The sequence below is a fragment of the Typopeltis vanoorti genome, chromosome 8 (genome assembly GCF_054136105.1).
Source record: "Typopeltis vanoorti isolate ZY-2024b chromosome 8, IOZ_Tvanoo_1.0, whole genome shotgun sequence".
In the NCBI taxonomy this organism is placed as follows: domain Eukaryota; kingdom Metazoa; phylum Arthropoda; class Arachnida; order Uropygi; family Thelyphonidae; genus Typopeltis; species Typopeltis vanoorti.
The window spans coordinates 63,017,702-63,032,340 of NC_143556.1; the positions used below are offsets into that span (position 1 = coordinate 63,017,702).

General features: G+C 33.4%; 1 protein-coding gene across 1 annotated transcript in view; it reads right to left on the reverse strand.

Moving 5' to 3' along the window:
- The window catches only part of LOC150104049 (uridine-cytidine kinase 2-like), a 164,126-nt gene that overhangs the window by 97,728 nt on the left and 51,759 nt on the right, over positions 1-14,639 (reverse strand). Inside the window, exon 4 of the mRNA XM_090396713.1 lies at positions 6,210-6,355. Coding sequence (XP_090252839.1) covers positions 6,210-6,355 — 146 coding nt within the window. The remainder of the gene's footprint in view (positions 1-6,209; positions 6,356-14,639) is intronic.

Sequence of the window (14,639 nt, forward strand, 5' to 3'; positions counted from 1 at the left end):
CTTTATCCCCAATGTCTTTGTGATAAACAAAACGTTGGAGTCGTTAACCTTTAAATCATTCATAATGCTTCTTCTTTCTATTAAACTGCAAGAATATGAGCTTCAACCAGTACTAAAGCCTAAATACAATTACTTTTTTCTTTTTTTTTTTTAAAGATTACCTCAAGATTTATTGTTAACATCATTTGCTAGTGAACTGTATTAATAAGAAAATGATATGATATTACAAAAAAACAAATTAATCCACGCAGATGTAAAGAAACTTTCAATATGGATATGAACAACGGCAAAAGGTTGGTTATACAGGGTAGCCCATAAGTCACAAAGGGTTTAAAACATGTAATAACTATTTATTAATTACTTTTGTTTTTTGTTATAATGAAATACAGAACCTGGAGATATTTTTTTATTAGTTATGAAAAGCTGCATCATGTAAATGCCTTCCATTTTCGACTTCACAAAGACTAGTCCTTTCTATGGCATGTTGTACGACAGCTGTTAATACTTTTGGCTGCACCACCCTAATTTCTGCATGAATATCTACTTCGGCTGTTGGATTGTTTGGTGCTTGTTCATATACATCTTTTACTTCAGGTAACCCCAAAGGAAGAATGCATACACAAGCCAATTAATTGCAGATCTTCATGGAATTATTTGCAAAAATCATGAAAATATAAAATTACACGATTTTAGTTCGCTGTTGGGTTGTGAACTTTTCCATGATTAATTTCCCAAATCTTCCTTAGAATACCTGAAAAAAATAGAACGAAAAAATTAATAATCAAAAAAAGTTTACATGTTCAAAGTAATTACTCCAGAAGTAAGAAATAAGAAATGACCCTTTGTGACTTATGGGCTGCCCTGTGTAAGAATAGAAATGACATATGAGGAAAAATAAGGAAAATTGTTTAAAGCAGAACCAAATTAATATTTTATGCACTTTACTTTATATAGTGAAATGTAACTGTTTAACCCTAGTGACCAGTATTTTCATCAAACTCAAATACAGGGAACTGATAAAAAAAAATTAAATCAAATAAACTGACCTATTTCCAAGACTTACAATAATGATCATATAATGTTTATTGAGGAGTCAAAGTGAATTATATATCAGTCAACTCTCGACATAAAATTCCTTCCCATCAGCATTTTGCTTCAGAATAGCACTGATGATATGGAACCTCTTTCAGTAGACTTATAAATCAGGATACTCTATTTTTATCACCTAGCATCATTATGAATGCTGGCCACTCTACTTATTGAAGGAGTGAAGTACTATGGTGAAAAAATACTGGTGACTGAGCAGAGTTATCAGATTATCTAACAGTTAACTGAACCTAGTATGATATCTTTATGGGTAGGATTCACATTAAAAAGTATTTTCAGGACTGAGCAGGAATGAAGTCATTAGCTTCTACATACAAGTTGCCCAAAAATGAACAAGCAGGATTCAAAAAAGGATATACTACAATAGATCACATACAAGTAGTTACCCAATTCAGTGAATGATGCAAAGAATACCAGGGATCTCACTTTGCTTTCTATTTATTGGCTTTAAAAAAGCCTTCAACTTCATAGAACATAATGCAGTTTTACAGGCACTACTAGAACAAGGCATTGATTCAGTCTACATCAATCAAATTAATGAAATTAACAGTGGTAGCTGTACACAAATAACCTTATTCGACAACTTCATAACTACCATAACTATCATTATAAAGCGAGATGTGCAACAAGAGTCATATCAGCAAAGCTTTTTATCTGTACTCTGGAAAGCACTTTAAGGAAAATTGACTTAAAAGGTGACAAACATCGATGAGCTGCTCCAAATACTAATGTTTGCAGATGATATAATACTTATAGCTCAAGATCCTCTGCAACTTGAAACAATGCTTCACTAAGTGAATGATGCCTGTAATAAAATAGGACTAAAAAAAATTGACTTATTTTCTTTTGGTTTATTAGTTGACCATAAATATTAAAAGATCTACATAATTGTCAACAAGTTTCACCAACTATTCTGTCTGGCTTCTTCAAGATAAGAAAGTCGGTACAATAACGTTTACTAGTAAAAAAGAAGAATGGAGTAGCACAGTCAAATCAAGTAAAATTAAAACTGAAGCGTAACATCATAAGCATGGAGCGTGTTGTATAGTTTTTCACGAAAAGTTTTTTCTGTTTAGATTATCTCCTGTTCGGAGTACCACTGCAGCTTCTTTGAAGTTTCTACATCTAAAATCTTTTATATAAGGCATGGAGCTGTTATCCCAATTGATGGAGTGGTGAGAAATCGAGAAATGATGGGCTAATCCTGAAGTATCTGTTCTGTTGTTGTTAACATCTCCTATATGTTCTTTTTTTCGAATTTCTAGGCTTCTTGAAGTTTGGCCTATATAATTTAAACCCACAGGAACATGGGGTGTTGTATACACCTGTGTATTTGTAAAAGGCGATCTTAGGAGATAAAAGGAGATCTTAAGATGTGTCGTATAGTTTGGCAAGTTTAAGAGCAACTCTGACGTTGAAAGACCTCATGAGTTTGCCTATTTCTGTTGAAACTGAGCCGGCATAAGGGATGGTGATAGACGATGCATATTGTGTGACAGGAGGTAGTTGCTGTGGATTGTTCCTATGAAGAATCTTTTGGATAAAATAACAACTTCATACCTTATATATAAGAAGATTTTAGATGTAAAAACTTCAAAGAAGCTGTAGTGGTACTCCGGACAGGAGATAATCTAAACAGAAATCAAGGAATGATACTGAAAGACATCTGGAAAAGCCTAATAAATTCACTTAGCTTACCAGAATTTCATTTCACGAAAAACTATACAACACGCTCAACAAACAATGACTGAGACTCCACACCATGCTTATGATGTTACACGTCAGTTTTAATTTTACTTGATTTGACTGTGCTACTCCATTCTTCTTTTTTACTAGTAAATGTTATTGTACCGACTTTCTTGTCCTGAAGAAGCCAGACAGAATAGCTGGTGAAACTTGTTGACAATTGTGTAGATCTTTTAATATTTATGGTCGACTAATAAACCAAAAGAAAATAACTAAATTTTAATGTTAAGTGAATTTAACAATAATGAATAGTCTTGATGGCTATACAAAGCATAAGGTACGTTCTTTTGAAAAACTAAAATGTAAAAAAGCAAGAATGTTAAACCATCTAACCTTTTTAAAAAGATGTAGACAGTTCAATATCATTCCTAAGTTCTTAACTTTAAAGAGCAGATACAATCAATAAGAACCAAACAGATTTACTTTAAGGCATCCTAAGCTTTACTACGTGAATGAATCCAGCACATCAGATATGTACTTAGTAAAATAGATCTCCAATGCTTAGAACTTTTCGAAGACATCTCTAACAACATAGATAGCGACATTTGGAATATTCTTGACTGCATGGTTCATAAAGTTTTAACAAAGTTTTTCTAGTTGGTAAAGAATCACAAATTAATAAATTCAATAGACTCTATGAAAGAATACACGACGCAAGATCGTGTCTCCCAGATGAAAAAGTTATTTTCAACCTTTCGGACTACACATTATCAAAACCAGAATCTGACATACTAAAAAAAGGTTTCAACTTCGCTATCGCTCCAGATCACGTTCCAAAGATTGATTTCATAAGCAACATAGAAAAAGGACTTTCTTCGTTCTCAGAAACAGTAGCAAATGATATTCATTTAAAAAGCACCATCATCCTTTCAACCTCAAAACCTAATATAACTCCTGAAAAGCATGGTCTCTAAAACCTAAAAAAGAACAAAAATATAATCATCCTAAAGGCAACTATATGGTTATTTTGAACACCAAAGATTACCTAATGAAGATCACTGATTTAGTTTCAGACGTGTCAACCTATTGCATATTGGATGTAGATTCAACTACATAAAATCAAAATGAGACTAATTTCCTATTACGTAATATGACAAGGTGGCTTCAGAATTATAATGAAGTCTAAAATCTCTACACCCATTGATGCCACCCTTATATGGCGCACTAAAAGTGTAGAAAGTTGGAGTTCCGCTCCGCCCGATTGTCGACGGTATAAATTCTCCGTCATATCTACTAGCTAAATATCTAGCCGGTCTTTTGAAAGATAATATAAAGAAATCAGATTCCTTCATAAAGAACTCCAAGCAGTTCACGGAAAAATTAAAAGTCATCACCATCTTAAATGCAGACATATTTGCAAGTCTTGACGTAGTGTCATTATTCACAAATGTGCCTGTTGAAGAAGTTATCAAGATCATAGAAAATCTCTAACCACATGACATAGTTCAGCTCTTTCACCATTGCCTCAAATCAAATTATTGTAAAGTAAATAACACTATTTATGAACAACTTGATGGCTTAGCCATGGACAGTCTTGTCACCTCCGTGCGCTGATTTGTTCATGGAAAAACTAGAAGCTGATATCATATCCAAAGTAAATCCAAAGCCGTTGATTTGGTGGAGATACTTAGATGATATATTCATTATTTGGAAAGCCACAGAAAACACCTTATTTGAGTTCCTTACAAAAATAAATTCCTTTCACCAGAAAATAAGTTAACGTTAGAGCTGGAAAAGAACAATCAATTACCTTTTCTAGATACACTAATAAAGAAATAAGAGAATGGACAAATCCAGCTCACAATATATCGAAAACCTACAGACACTGGATGTTACCTACATCTCAAATCAGCTCACCATTATACACAAAAAACTCATCATTACATATATGCTTAAAAATAGAGCAACCAATATTATCTTAGAAGAAAAAGATCTCCTTGATGAACTCACATTCATATCTCAAACACTGGTAAACAATGGTTATCCAAAAGAGTCTTCATAGGAACAATCCACAGCAACTACCTCCAGTCACAGAACATACATCATCTATCGCCATCCCTTATGCCAGCTCAGTTTCAACAAAAATAGCCAAACTCATGGCTTTCAACATCAGAGTTGCTCTTAAACCTGTCAAAACCATACGACACATCTTAAGATCTCCTAAGGACAGTAATGCCTTTTACAAATACGCAGGTGTATACAACATCCCATGTTCCTTTGGGTTAAATTATAGGACAAACTTCAAGAAGCCTAGAAATTCGAAAAAAAGAACATATAGGAGATGTTAACAACAATAGAACAGACATTTCGGGATTAGCCCATCATTTCTCGATTTCTCACCACTCCATCGATTGGGATAACAGCTCCATGCCTTATATAGAAGATTTTAGATGTAGAAACTTCAAAGAAGCTGCAGTGGTACTCCGAACAGGAGATAATCTAAACAGAAAAAACTTTTCGCAAAAAACTATACAACACACTCCATGCTTATGATGTTACGTTTCAGTTTTAATTTTACTTGATTTAATTGTGCTACTCCATTCTTCTTTTTTACTAGTAAACGTTATTGTACCGACTTTCTTGTCCTGAAGTAGCCAGACAGAATAGCTGGTGAAACTAGATGTGTAGATCTTTTAATATTTATGGTCGACTAATAAACCAAAAGAAAATAACTCAATTTTATTGTTAAGTGACCAAAGAATTTAACAATAATAGAACTAAAAATTCAGCCTGACAAAACTAAATAGATGAGAAATAAATACTGCCAAATCCACACCATTCAACTAAATAATTTCACCATAGAAAGTATAGAATCCTACACACACCTTGGTCAAACAATAAACATGGACAACGATATTTCTGAAAAAAATATCTAAAAGAATAGTTGCATGGACCTCCTTTAACAGTATCAAATCCATAATCATAGATCCTAAGCTAGACATCAAAATAAGAGCTAGCATATTCAAGAGCTGTGTTGAACATACTGAACAAAAATATGATGAGCAGGCAGTAATGTGACGACATGAGGAAAACCAGCAGTGTTTCTCAAACTTATTTTCTTTTAGCAAAAATAAGTTTGAGAAAAGCTGCTCTATACATATATTTTTAACGTGATCTACACAAGAGCTGCAAGCTGTTGTATTCAAAATACATTAAGTGGAGCAAAACTGTGTTGGAAATCAAACCTCAAGAGAAAAAATATATATAATTGCTTATATCCTGCCTTAAATATTTAGTATTTTTGTCATTCATTTATTTCTGTTTTCTGGTGCAATTAATCATAAATTTTAAATTCAATTAAAAATTTAATTTTATTAAAGCAAAATAACTAATTAAAAAAAAAAAAAAACATGCACCTCTTCTTGCAAGCCTAGTATCAGGGTCTGTATCCACAAACAATTTCATATGAAAAAGATCTCTGATTTCTGGGAAGTAAAATACTAATATGCCTTCAAAAAATACCACATCAGCTGGATAAATTGTTATAGATTCATCTTTTTTCCTATAATAAATATCATTTCAGTTAGAGATAAGCATGATATTGCACAGTAAGAAACTAAAACATTAAAGTAAATAGTTATCTATTTCAGTTCAATGAAAAGGATTTTCATTCAACCAATAACATTTAAATCTATTATTTGCATCTCCTTATGCCAATTTTCTAAATGGCTTAAAGATTAATATATATATTTTATTTTATTCACCTATAAAATTATATATCTTATTCGTCATCATTGTCATAACACTAATTACAGATATAGACCATATTAGTCTGTTCCAGTCTCATTATCCATCCAATATCCTTTTTGAGGTCTATCCTGCCTTCTCTTTCCAATTGGCTTTCCAATATATCTTATTATCTACACTAATAACAGTGATGTAGCACTCTGCTTTCACTGATCTCTTGGAATATGAAGCCTCTGCAAGTATTTGTATACTGCCTGAAAATATTTGCATTTAGGTTTGATTAACAAGAAATAGTAAGGCATACATTGTCATGCCTTACTGATTTCTTGTTAACCAAAAGGTAATGCATAATTACTGGATCATGCATTACCTTTATGTGGTGAGTATCTAATTTTACAACTCTAGAGGCACATAGCTGTTTATTTAATATATGAAATTCTAAAATTAGTTTTATGGGAAAAAATTATAAGTTTTGTGGCTTTTCAAAAGGCTTAATATAAAGGTGAATGCATTTAAGAAGTAATTTAGCATTGAGCATGAAGTAAGTTGTATCCATTAAGAGTTTCATTATTCCTGGTTAATGCAATAGCAATAAATATACTTATCTTGAACAGTGTTCTCTTCAAATTGCATTTCTGGAGTAGATGAAAAGTTTTTTTATTATCATCATCATCATCATCATCAAATTCCTGCATGTACCCTCAAGGGGTGTACAGGATATGATAGTACTACATGAAAAAAATTACATCATTATTAATTTCCTATCTACAATTTTCCTCCAAATCAGTCTGTTACTTGTCAACACTCCAATATTATCAGATCTTATATTTCTATCGTCTAAAGCACTTTGTACCGTATCAATCCACCTATATCTTGGTCTTCCTCTCAGTCGTTTTCCTGCCAACCTGGCAGAGAACACTTGTTTTGCTAATCTTTCCTCGCCCATTCTGTTTAAGTGACCATACCACCTGAGATTAGCTCTGCTAATGCATTCCTGGATGCTGACAATGTCAAGTTCTTTCCTAATATCCTCGTTTTTAATATGATACTGCCATTGATGCCATATAGATAATGAATTTACTTCTGACCCAGCTCTCAGATCCATAAGTTAAAACTGGTTTGAACTGTCTTGTATACAGCTAATTTAGTGTTCTGACTAATTTCTCTCTTATTCCATATGAATTTATTCAATTGACTTCCCACCATACCAGCTTTGCTGATTCTGTTGTCTATTTCTATATTTAATTTACCATCTTCAGTAAAAATCGTGCCTAAATAGCTGAAATGTTTTACTTGTTCCACAGGTTCTCCATTCAAAACACAGTTGACATTTTCAATGATTCTGCCTATTTTCATTGTCTTTGTCTTTTTATTGCTGACCTTCATACCATATCTATTACAAGAGCTATTCAATTTAGTCAGAGAATCTTGCAGACTTGTAGCGGATTTATTTAGAAGTATAACATCGTCTGCATAAAGCAAAGAGCTGACATTAACATCTCCAATTTTGATATCATGTTTAATACCACTTTCCTTCATAATGTGATCCATATAGATAATGAATAACAGAGGGGATAATGTACATCCTTGTCTCACACCAGATTTAACATTAAACCATCTTCCTGTACTTCCTTCAATTCTAACTGCTGACTTACAACTCAAATAAAGACTAAGTATTGCTTGATATAATGTCCCATTGACACCATATAACTGCAGCGTATTGAATAGCTTCTCTCTTGGGACCTTGTCATATGCCTTTTCCAAATCGACAAAACTTAAATACAGATCTTTGTTATATTCCCATGCTTTCTCGACTATTTGTCGTAAAGTGAAGATCTGATCCTGACAGCCTCTATTTGGCCTGAATCCAGCTTGTTCTTCACCAAGCTTTTCTTCCACAATTTTTCTCAACCGTTTCTCAAGTATACTTGCATAGATCTTGCCAGGAACACTCAGTAGGGAAATACCTCTGTAATTCTCACATGCAGTTTTATTTCCCTTTTTATATATGGGTACTATGAGAGCTCTACTCCAATCATCGGGAATTCGTCCCTCTGCCCAGGCTTTCTGAACTATGCAGTGCAGCCACTGTAAGACTCTTATACCACCATACTTCAGCATTTCTGGTAGAATATCATCTACTCCTGCTGCCTTTCCACATTTCAAGCCTTTGATAGCTTTTTCTACTTCAAGTATGGATATGTATTCCTGACTGCATGCCTGGTCAGTGTTTTTTACCATTGTGCTGTCATCACTGCTTGTTTCATTTAGCAGTTTTTCAAAGTAATTACTCCATACTTCAAGGATATCTTTTTCTCCCGTTTTCATGTCACCTTTATCATCTCTAATTCCTTTTATAGCACTCTTTCCTCCATTCTTAAGCTTCTTCAACAACCTTCAGAATATTTTGCCACCTTCTTGATATTTATTTTCTATATTCTTGCCAAAGTCCTCCCATGACTTTTGTTTAGCTAGTTTTACACAGTGTTTAGCATTCTTGCATTTGTCTCTATATTCTCTAAGAGCACAAGCTGACTTATTTGACAGGAACTTTTGGTATGCTTTCTTCTTTTCCTTCACTGCCTCTTTAACCTCCTTTGTCCACCAGGGAGTTCTGATTTTTTTATCCTTACAAACAACCTCACCACATGCCTCTCTGGCAGAATCAATCATGTTTTCTTCAGAGTTTGCCACTGAATCTCCAAGGTTTGATTCCTGTTCTCAAACTCTTTCATTTTTCCTTCAATAATCTTTGTGTCCTAAACTCCTAATAGGTTTATATTATGTCTGAAGTAGTATGTTATATGGTTGATTTCTGAGATGCAAGGTTAAAAATTTGAGTGTTTGGGACAACTTAGGAATAAGCTCAAGAAAGGCTCAAAAAAAGTTACTCTAGTTGGCGACTAGAATCTAAACCATAACTGTCCTTCAAGTGGCCTAGTGCTATGGAAGCAAACACCACTTCCATAGGTACCCCCCTTAAAAATTTAAATAAAATTAAATAATGCTGGCTGCATTGTTTAATTTTTTTTCTTAAAGGAAATGCTACAATAAACGAATTACTCGTCTTTTTGGACTAGCAAACAAAAGCTAGCTACTGCTATTTAGTAGTAGATGTTTTGAAAGGCACTGATAAGAAAAACACCTGATATTTTTGATATTTTGCAAAAACATCTGAATGTTCTTGAAAGATAACCTTTTGTAGAATCTTCAAATCCTTATTTAAAGGCTTTTTTTAGTATAGAACGTATGATAAAGCCAAAAACATAAGTACATTTAGTACATGATAAGTTTTACAGCACACAATCTTGTAATCAATTTCTCTTTTCTTTCATTGTAGAATGAAATTGTACAAAGTACGTTGTATAATCTGATCATGAATTACTTGAACCAGTACACTGTAATACTTATAGTTGTCATATTAAACATACTACAGGTTTCTTATTTTTAGCAGTTTTATACATTTGTGTGTTCATAATTATTTTATAGTTTAATATGACAAGCTAGCAGTATTACAATGTGCTGGTTTGAGTCAATTATATTATGTTATGTAATATAAAATATTATAATATATATCAGTGTTTATATATTATTATTGCTGCTCCATTGAAAATTTATATTTTAATCTTATACAATTTTTGGCCTGTCAAATTAAATATTAGCATTGTTCAACTAATTCAATAACCAGCATTCATGAATTAGTTCAATTAATGCTATTTCAAAACTTCTGTTGGCTTTCTGAACTTAAACAGCTGAACTTAAAAAATGAAAAGGCATATGTTAAATAGTCAATAACTGAGTGCGGATAGAGGATTTATTGCAACAGGAAAAGACGGAGGGGGGGGGAAGTACCTATTACTACCTTCTTGCATTTGTGAGATGGACACAGTCATTCTTGTGACAAGTCTCATAAGAATAAATTATGTTGCCACAATAAGAAAGAATTTAAGCAATGCCTAGTATCCGAATGAATAGATGTCATCAGTCCTTATGGATATATCTGTTGGTGAAAGTTGATTTCTGTATATTGAAAAACTCAGAAACCCACTTGGAGTTCTAGAAATTAAACTTTCAAAGAATCGGCAATGCATTATTAGATTCTTCTGATGTGAACTTGATTTGGTTGATAGTTGTTTATTTTCTCTACCAAGAACAGAGGTCAGTTTGGAAGAAAGAAATTACAAAGGTGCCATTCCACTATAATATCAATAGGGATGTAAAAAGAAATGAAGAAAATAGCTGCTCTTCATCATCAAGGGATGATATAATATAGACCTTCAACCAAAGATGAACAGGAATCAGATCATAACAAAATCACTGAACAGTATTGGTCATGACACTAATTTGAAAGAATTTTAAAAAATTGAAGAAAAAAAATGAATAATAAATAAAGGAAAAGTTAGTAAATGAATAAATAAAAATTTGTTCTAGATCAAAGTTGTGGCACTATTTCAATTTAGTTGCTCTGTTACTTATCAAAATGGATTGTTTTAGAGAAGTCAAAGTGTGCTGAGTGAAAATCTTTCTGAACACTTTTTTTTTTAAAGTTGTAGTCTAGCATTTAGTTGCATCATTTTGCAGACTAATATTTTAACTCATATTAAGAAATATGAGTTATATTTCTTTAGTTTGATATACATGATTAATATGTTACAGACTAACTGTTTCCTGTCGTATTTGCTCATGTGACAAACTGTTTCACACCTTGTCTGATAATACTGGGCAGGCATACAACAAATCATTGTGTTTTCTCTAGAAAACACAATGATTTCTTGTATATAGAAGGGAAAAGAATAGTTTAATATATAAAATTCTGTTCCCATTTTCTCTTGTGTATATCATGCTCAATGGCCTGTCATGACCAAGTAACTTGGCTTCTTTGAAAACCTAATTAATGCTCTGATAGGGTAGTTAATCTATTGGGTGTATCATGACTACTGTCAACTGCAAGTATCCTTCTGGATGGTTTGCCTATTTGTACAATGAAAAATCCATGTTTCTGGGAGGAGAACCTGCCACTCCTCGACTAGCTAACTCTCAAATGAAAATGCCCTGATAAAGATTTGTCATGTCTTTCACAGATCTGAACCGAGGTCTTTCCAAACCATGGGTATCATAAAAATAGATAATTAAGAGAATTTCTATATTCAGATGGTACATTCTTCTTCTCCGCCATTAAGCATAAAATGTTTGTAGTGCCTGTTTTCAAAAACCATCCCACCATCTTTTCCTTGGTCTTTTTCTATTTCACTTTGGTATCCAGATCATTTATTTTCTTTGCCCATCATCATTTGTCTTGCATTCTTTCTATATTTTTCTATTCCATCTTTTAATGCATTGTAGAAAATTCATATAAAACATTCCTTCTTTCTATTTTAGGATTCACCATTTTTTTCTCTTCCCATCCCCCCCAAGGATTTCCTAGGGCAAATAATCTAAACATTTAAAAACTAACTTGCAGAATCAAATTTCGGGAAACAGCCATAAAATCATTACTATGCTAATGGAACATTTATCATGCGCCCTTCGATTGGAAAAGACCTAGGTTCAATTCTCGTTGTGATGAGGAGAATCCTTATACGGGCTTTTTCAGTTGAAGGTGAGTTAGCCAATCTCATATGGTAGTATTAGGGTTTTTTCTCCCAGAAACTAGGGTTTTTCATCCCGTGTGCAGACAAATTGGCCTTCAGAACACACACATTTTACAGACAAAAATAAAATACTGCTGTTAGAGATGATGGGCAATAGATGGCATTGATGGTAATAGTGTCGTAGTTGTAGAATTAAGTAGTAGTGGATAGGATGAGATGTATTTAGCGAAGTAGAGTAGTGTACCTCCCCCACGATGAGTTTTTGGACTCCTGGAGGTGTCATGTAATAATAATAAACCACTCACCATCCACTCTCCATACAAGGAACCTGTTCTTCACTCCCCTGCGCACACACACACTCTCCCCTCCCACCAGGAATTGCTCCTTGTTCCACTCCCCTCTCCCATTCTATGAAAAATTTCTTCCATGTTAACCTGATAACCTCTGACTCACTTATATGAGACTTTGCAATTTACATTCTTCCAATCTATCTTCATACTTCGTATTCCAAAGACCACTTACCACCTTTTTGAATCTTCTCTGGACCCTTTCTAACATATTATCAACATGAAAATCTGGTGACCAAATCTGTGCACAATAATACATATGAGGCCTGATCAAGGCCTTATATGACTTGATCAAGGGTAATATGGAATCATAACTTCTATTACTGCAGGTCAAGGCCCTCAGCATTATTATTATCTGATGTGACGACTTCACAACTTGTGTAATGTGGCCACTGAATTTCAGGTTGCTGTCCATCACCACTCCTAGATCTCTCATCTCCTCTACCAGCTTTAAAGTTTCCCCACCAAGTGTATACTTTGCATACCATCATTGCTTATCAAATTTCAAAAGCTTACACTTTGCAACATTGAACTGATAGTTCAATGTTGCAAAGCTTATTCTTCTCTTCCATAATTTTTCTCAGTCTCTTTTCCAGAATGCTTGCATAAATCTTACCTGGAAAACTTAGTAGAGAAATTTCTCTGTAATTCTCACATTCAGATTTATTCTCTTTTTTATAGATGAAAGCTCTACTCCAATTATCTGGAATTGAACCTTCTGACCAGGTCTTCTGAATTATGTAGTGTAGCCACTGCAAAACTTTTATACCACCATATTTATCCCTTCTGGTCAAATTTACTCCAGCTGCCTTTTCACACTTTTGGTTTTTTTTTTTTTCTATCTCAACTATTGATATGTACTCCTGTTTGCATTTCCCTTGAAAATTTTCTACTACAGCTCTGTCACTGGTTGTTTTTTCATTTAACAATCTTTCAAAGTAATTACTCCAGATATCTAAGATATCCTTATCTTCAGTTTTCATGTCGCTTTTATCATCTTTGATTCCTTTTAAGGTACTCTTTTCCTCAGTTTCTAAGTTTTTTTCAATAGCCTCCAGAACATTTTCCCAACTTCCTGATATTTGTCTTCTATATTCTAAATCTTCCCATGACTTTTATTTAGCTAATTTTACACAGCTCAGCTCTCTTACATTTTTCTCTGCATTCTTTTAGTGCATCTGCAGACTTATTTGCGAGGAACTTTCAGTATGCTTTTTTTTTCCATGACTATTTCTTTAACACCTTGTGTCTGCCATGGTTTTTTTATTTTTTAATCCTTGCAGAACAACTTACTATATACCTCCCTAGCTGAAATCAATCAATGTTTTCTTCACACTTTGTCACTGAGACCCCAAGTTTGGTTCATGTTTTCAAACTATTTCATTTTTTCTTCAATAATGTTTGTATAATTGAGTTCAAAATACTGAACTCCAGTTTACCTGTAAAAGCTGCTCAACTTTCTTTTTAAAACTTTCTTACATACTGCTCTTTTCCATGTGATATTTATTTTTATCCTACTTAGAACTAAGTGGTTGTCACTTCCAATTTCAAATCCTGTCTACACTTTTGTATCTTGAAGCAGCATGATATCACTATCAACATTGACATAGTAAATGAGGCTTTTCTTCTTTCTTATGTCTTCTTTACACATGAACTTGAGCACATCTTTACGTTGGAACATGGTATTAGTAATGAACAGTTCTTGTCCTAAGCAGAAGTTCAGCAGATACTTACTATTATTATTAGCCTTGCCCTTTTTCCTAACTTTTCTCAAAACATTCCTATATGCTTAACAGGATTAATTTCCTACTCTGCTGTTTAGATCTTCAACAAGGACTACTTTTCCATTTTCTTTAGGTCAGTCATGCTCTAATGACTAAAAAAAAAATTTCTTCCTTAGGTGAACCTTCTGTGGAACCACAGGCACAAATAAGATTCATTCTTCATTCCTCCTTTCTGAAGTCTGCCCACATAACTCTACATGAAACTCCTAGCAATCAAGAAGTTTATCTTTGTGTTTGGTGTTGAACACTATTACCACTCCTTCCTTGTCTTGTCTGTTGTTGCCTGAATATAATATGCTATACTTATTATTTAGTAAGATCTCACCTGTTTTCTTTGTCTCAGAAATGCTAATTATTTCCTTTTGGGAAGACAAGTT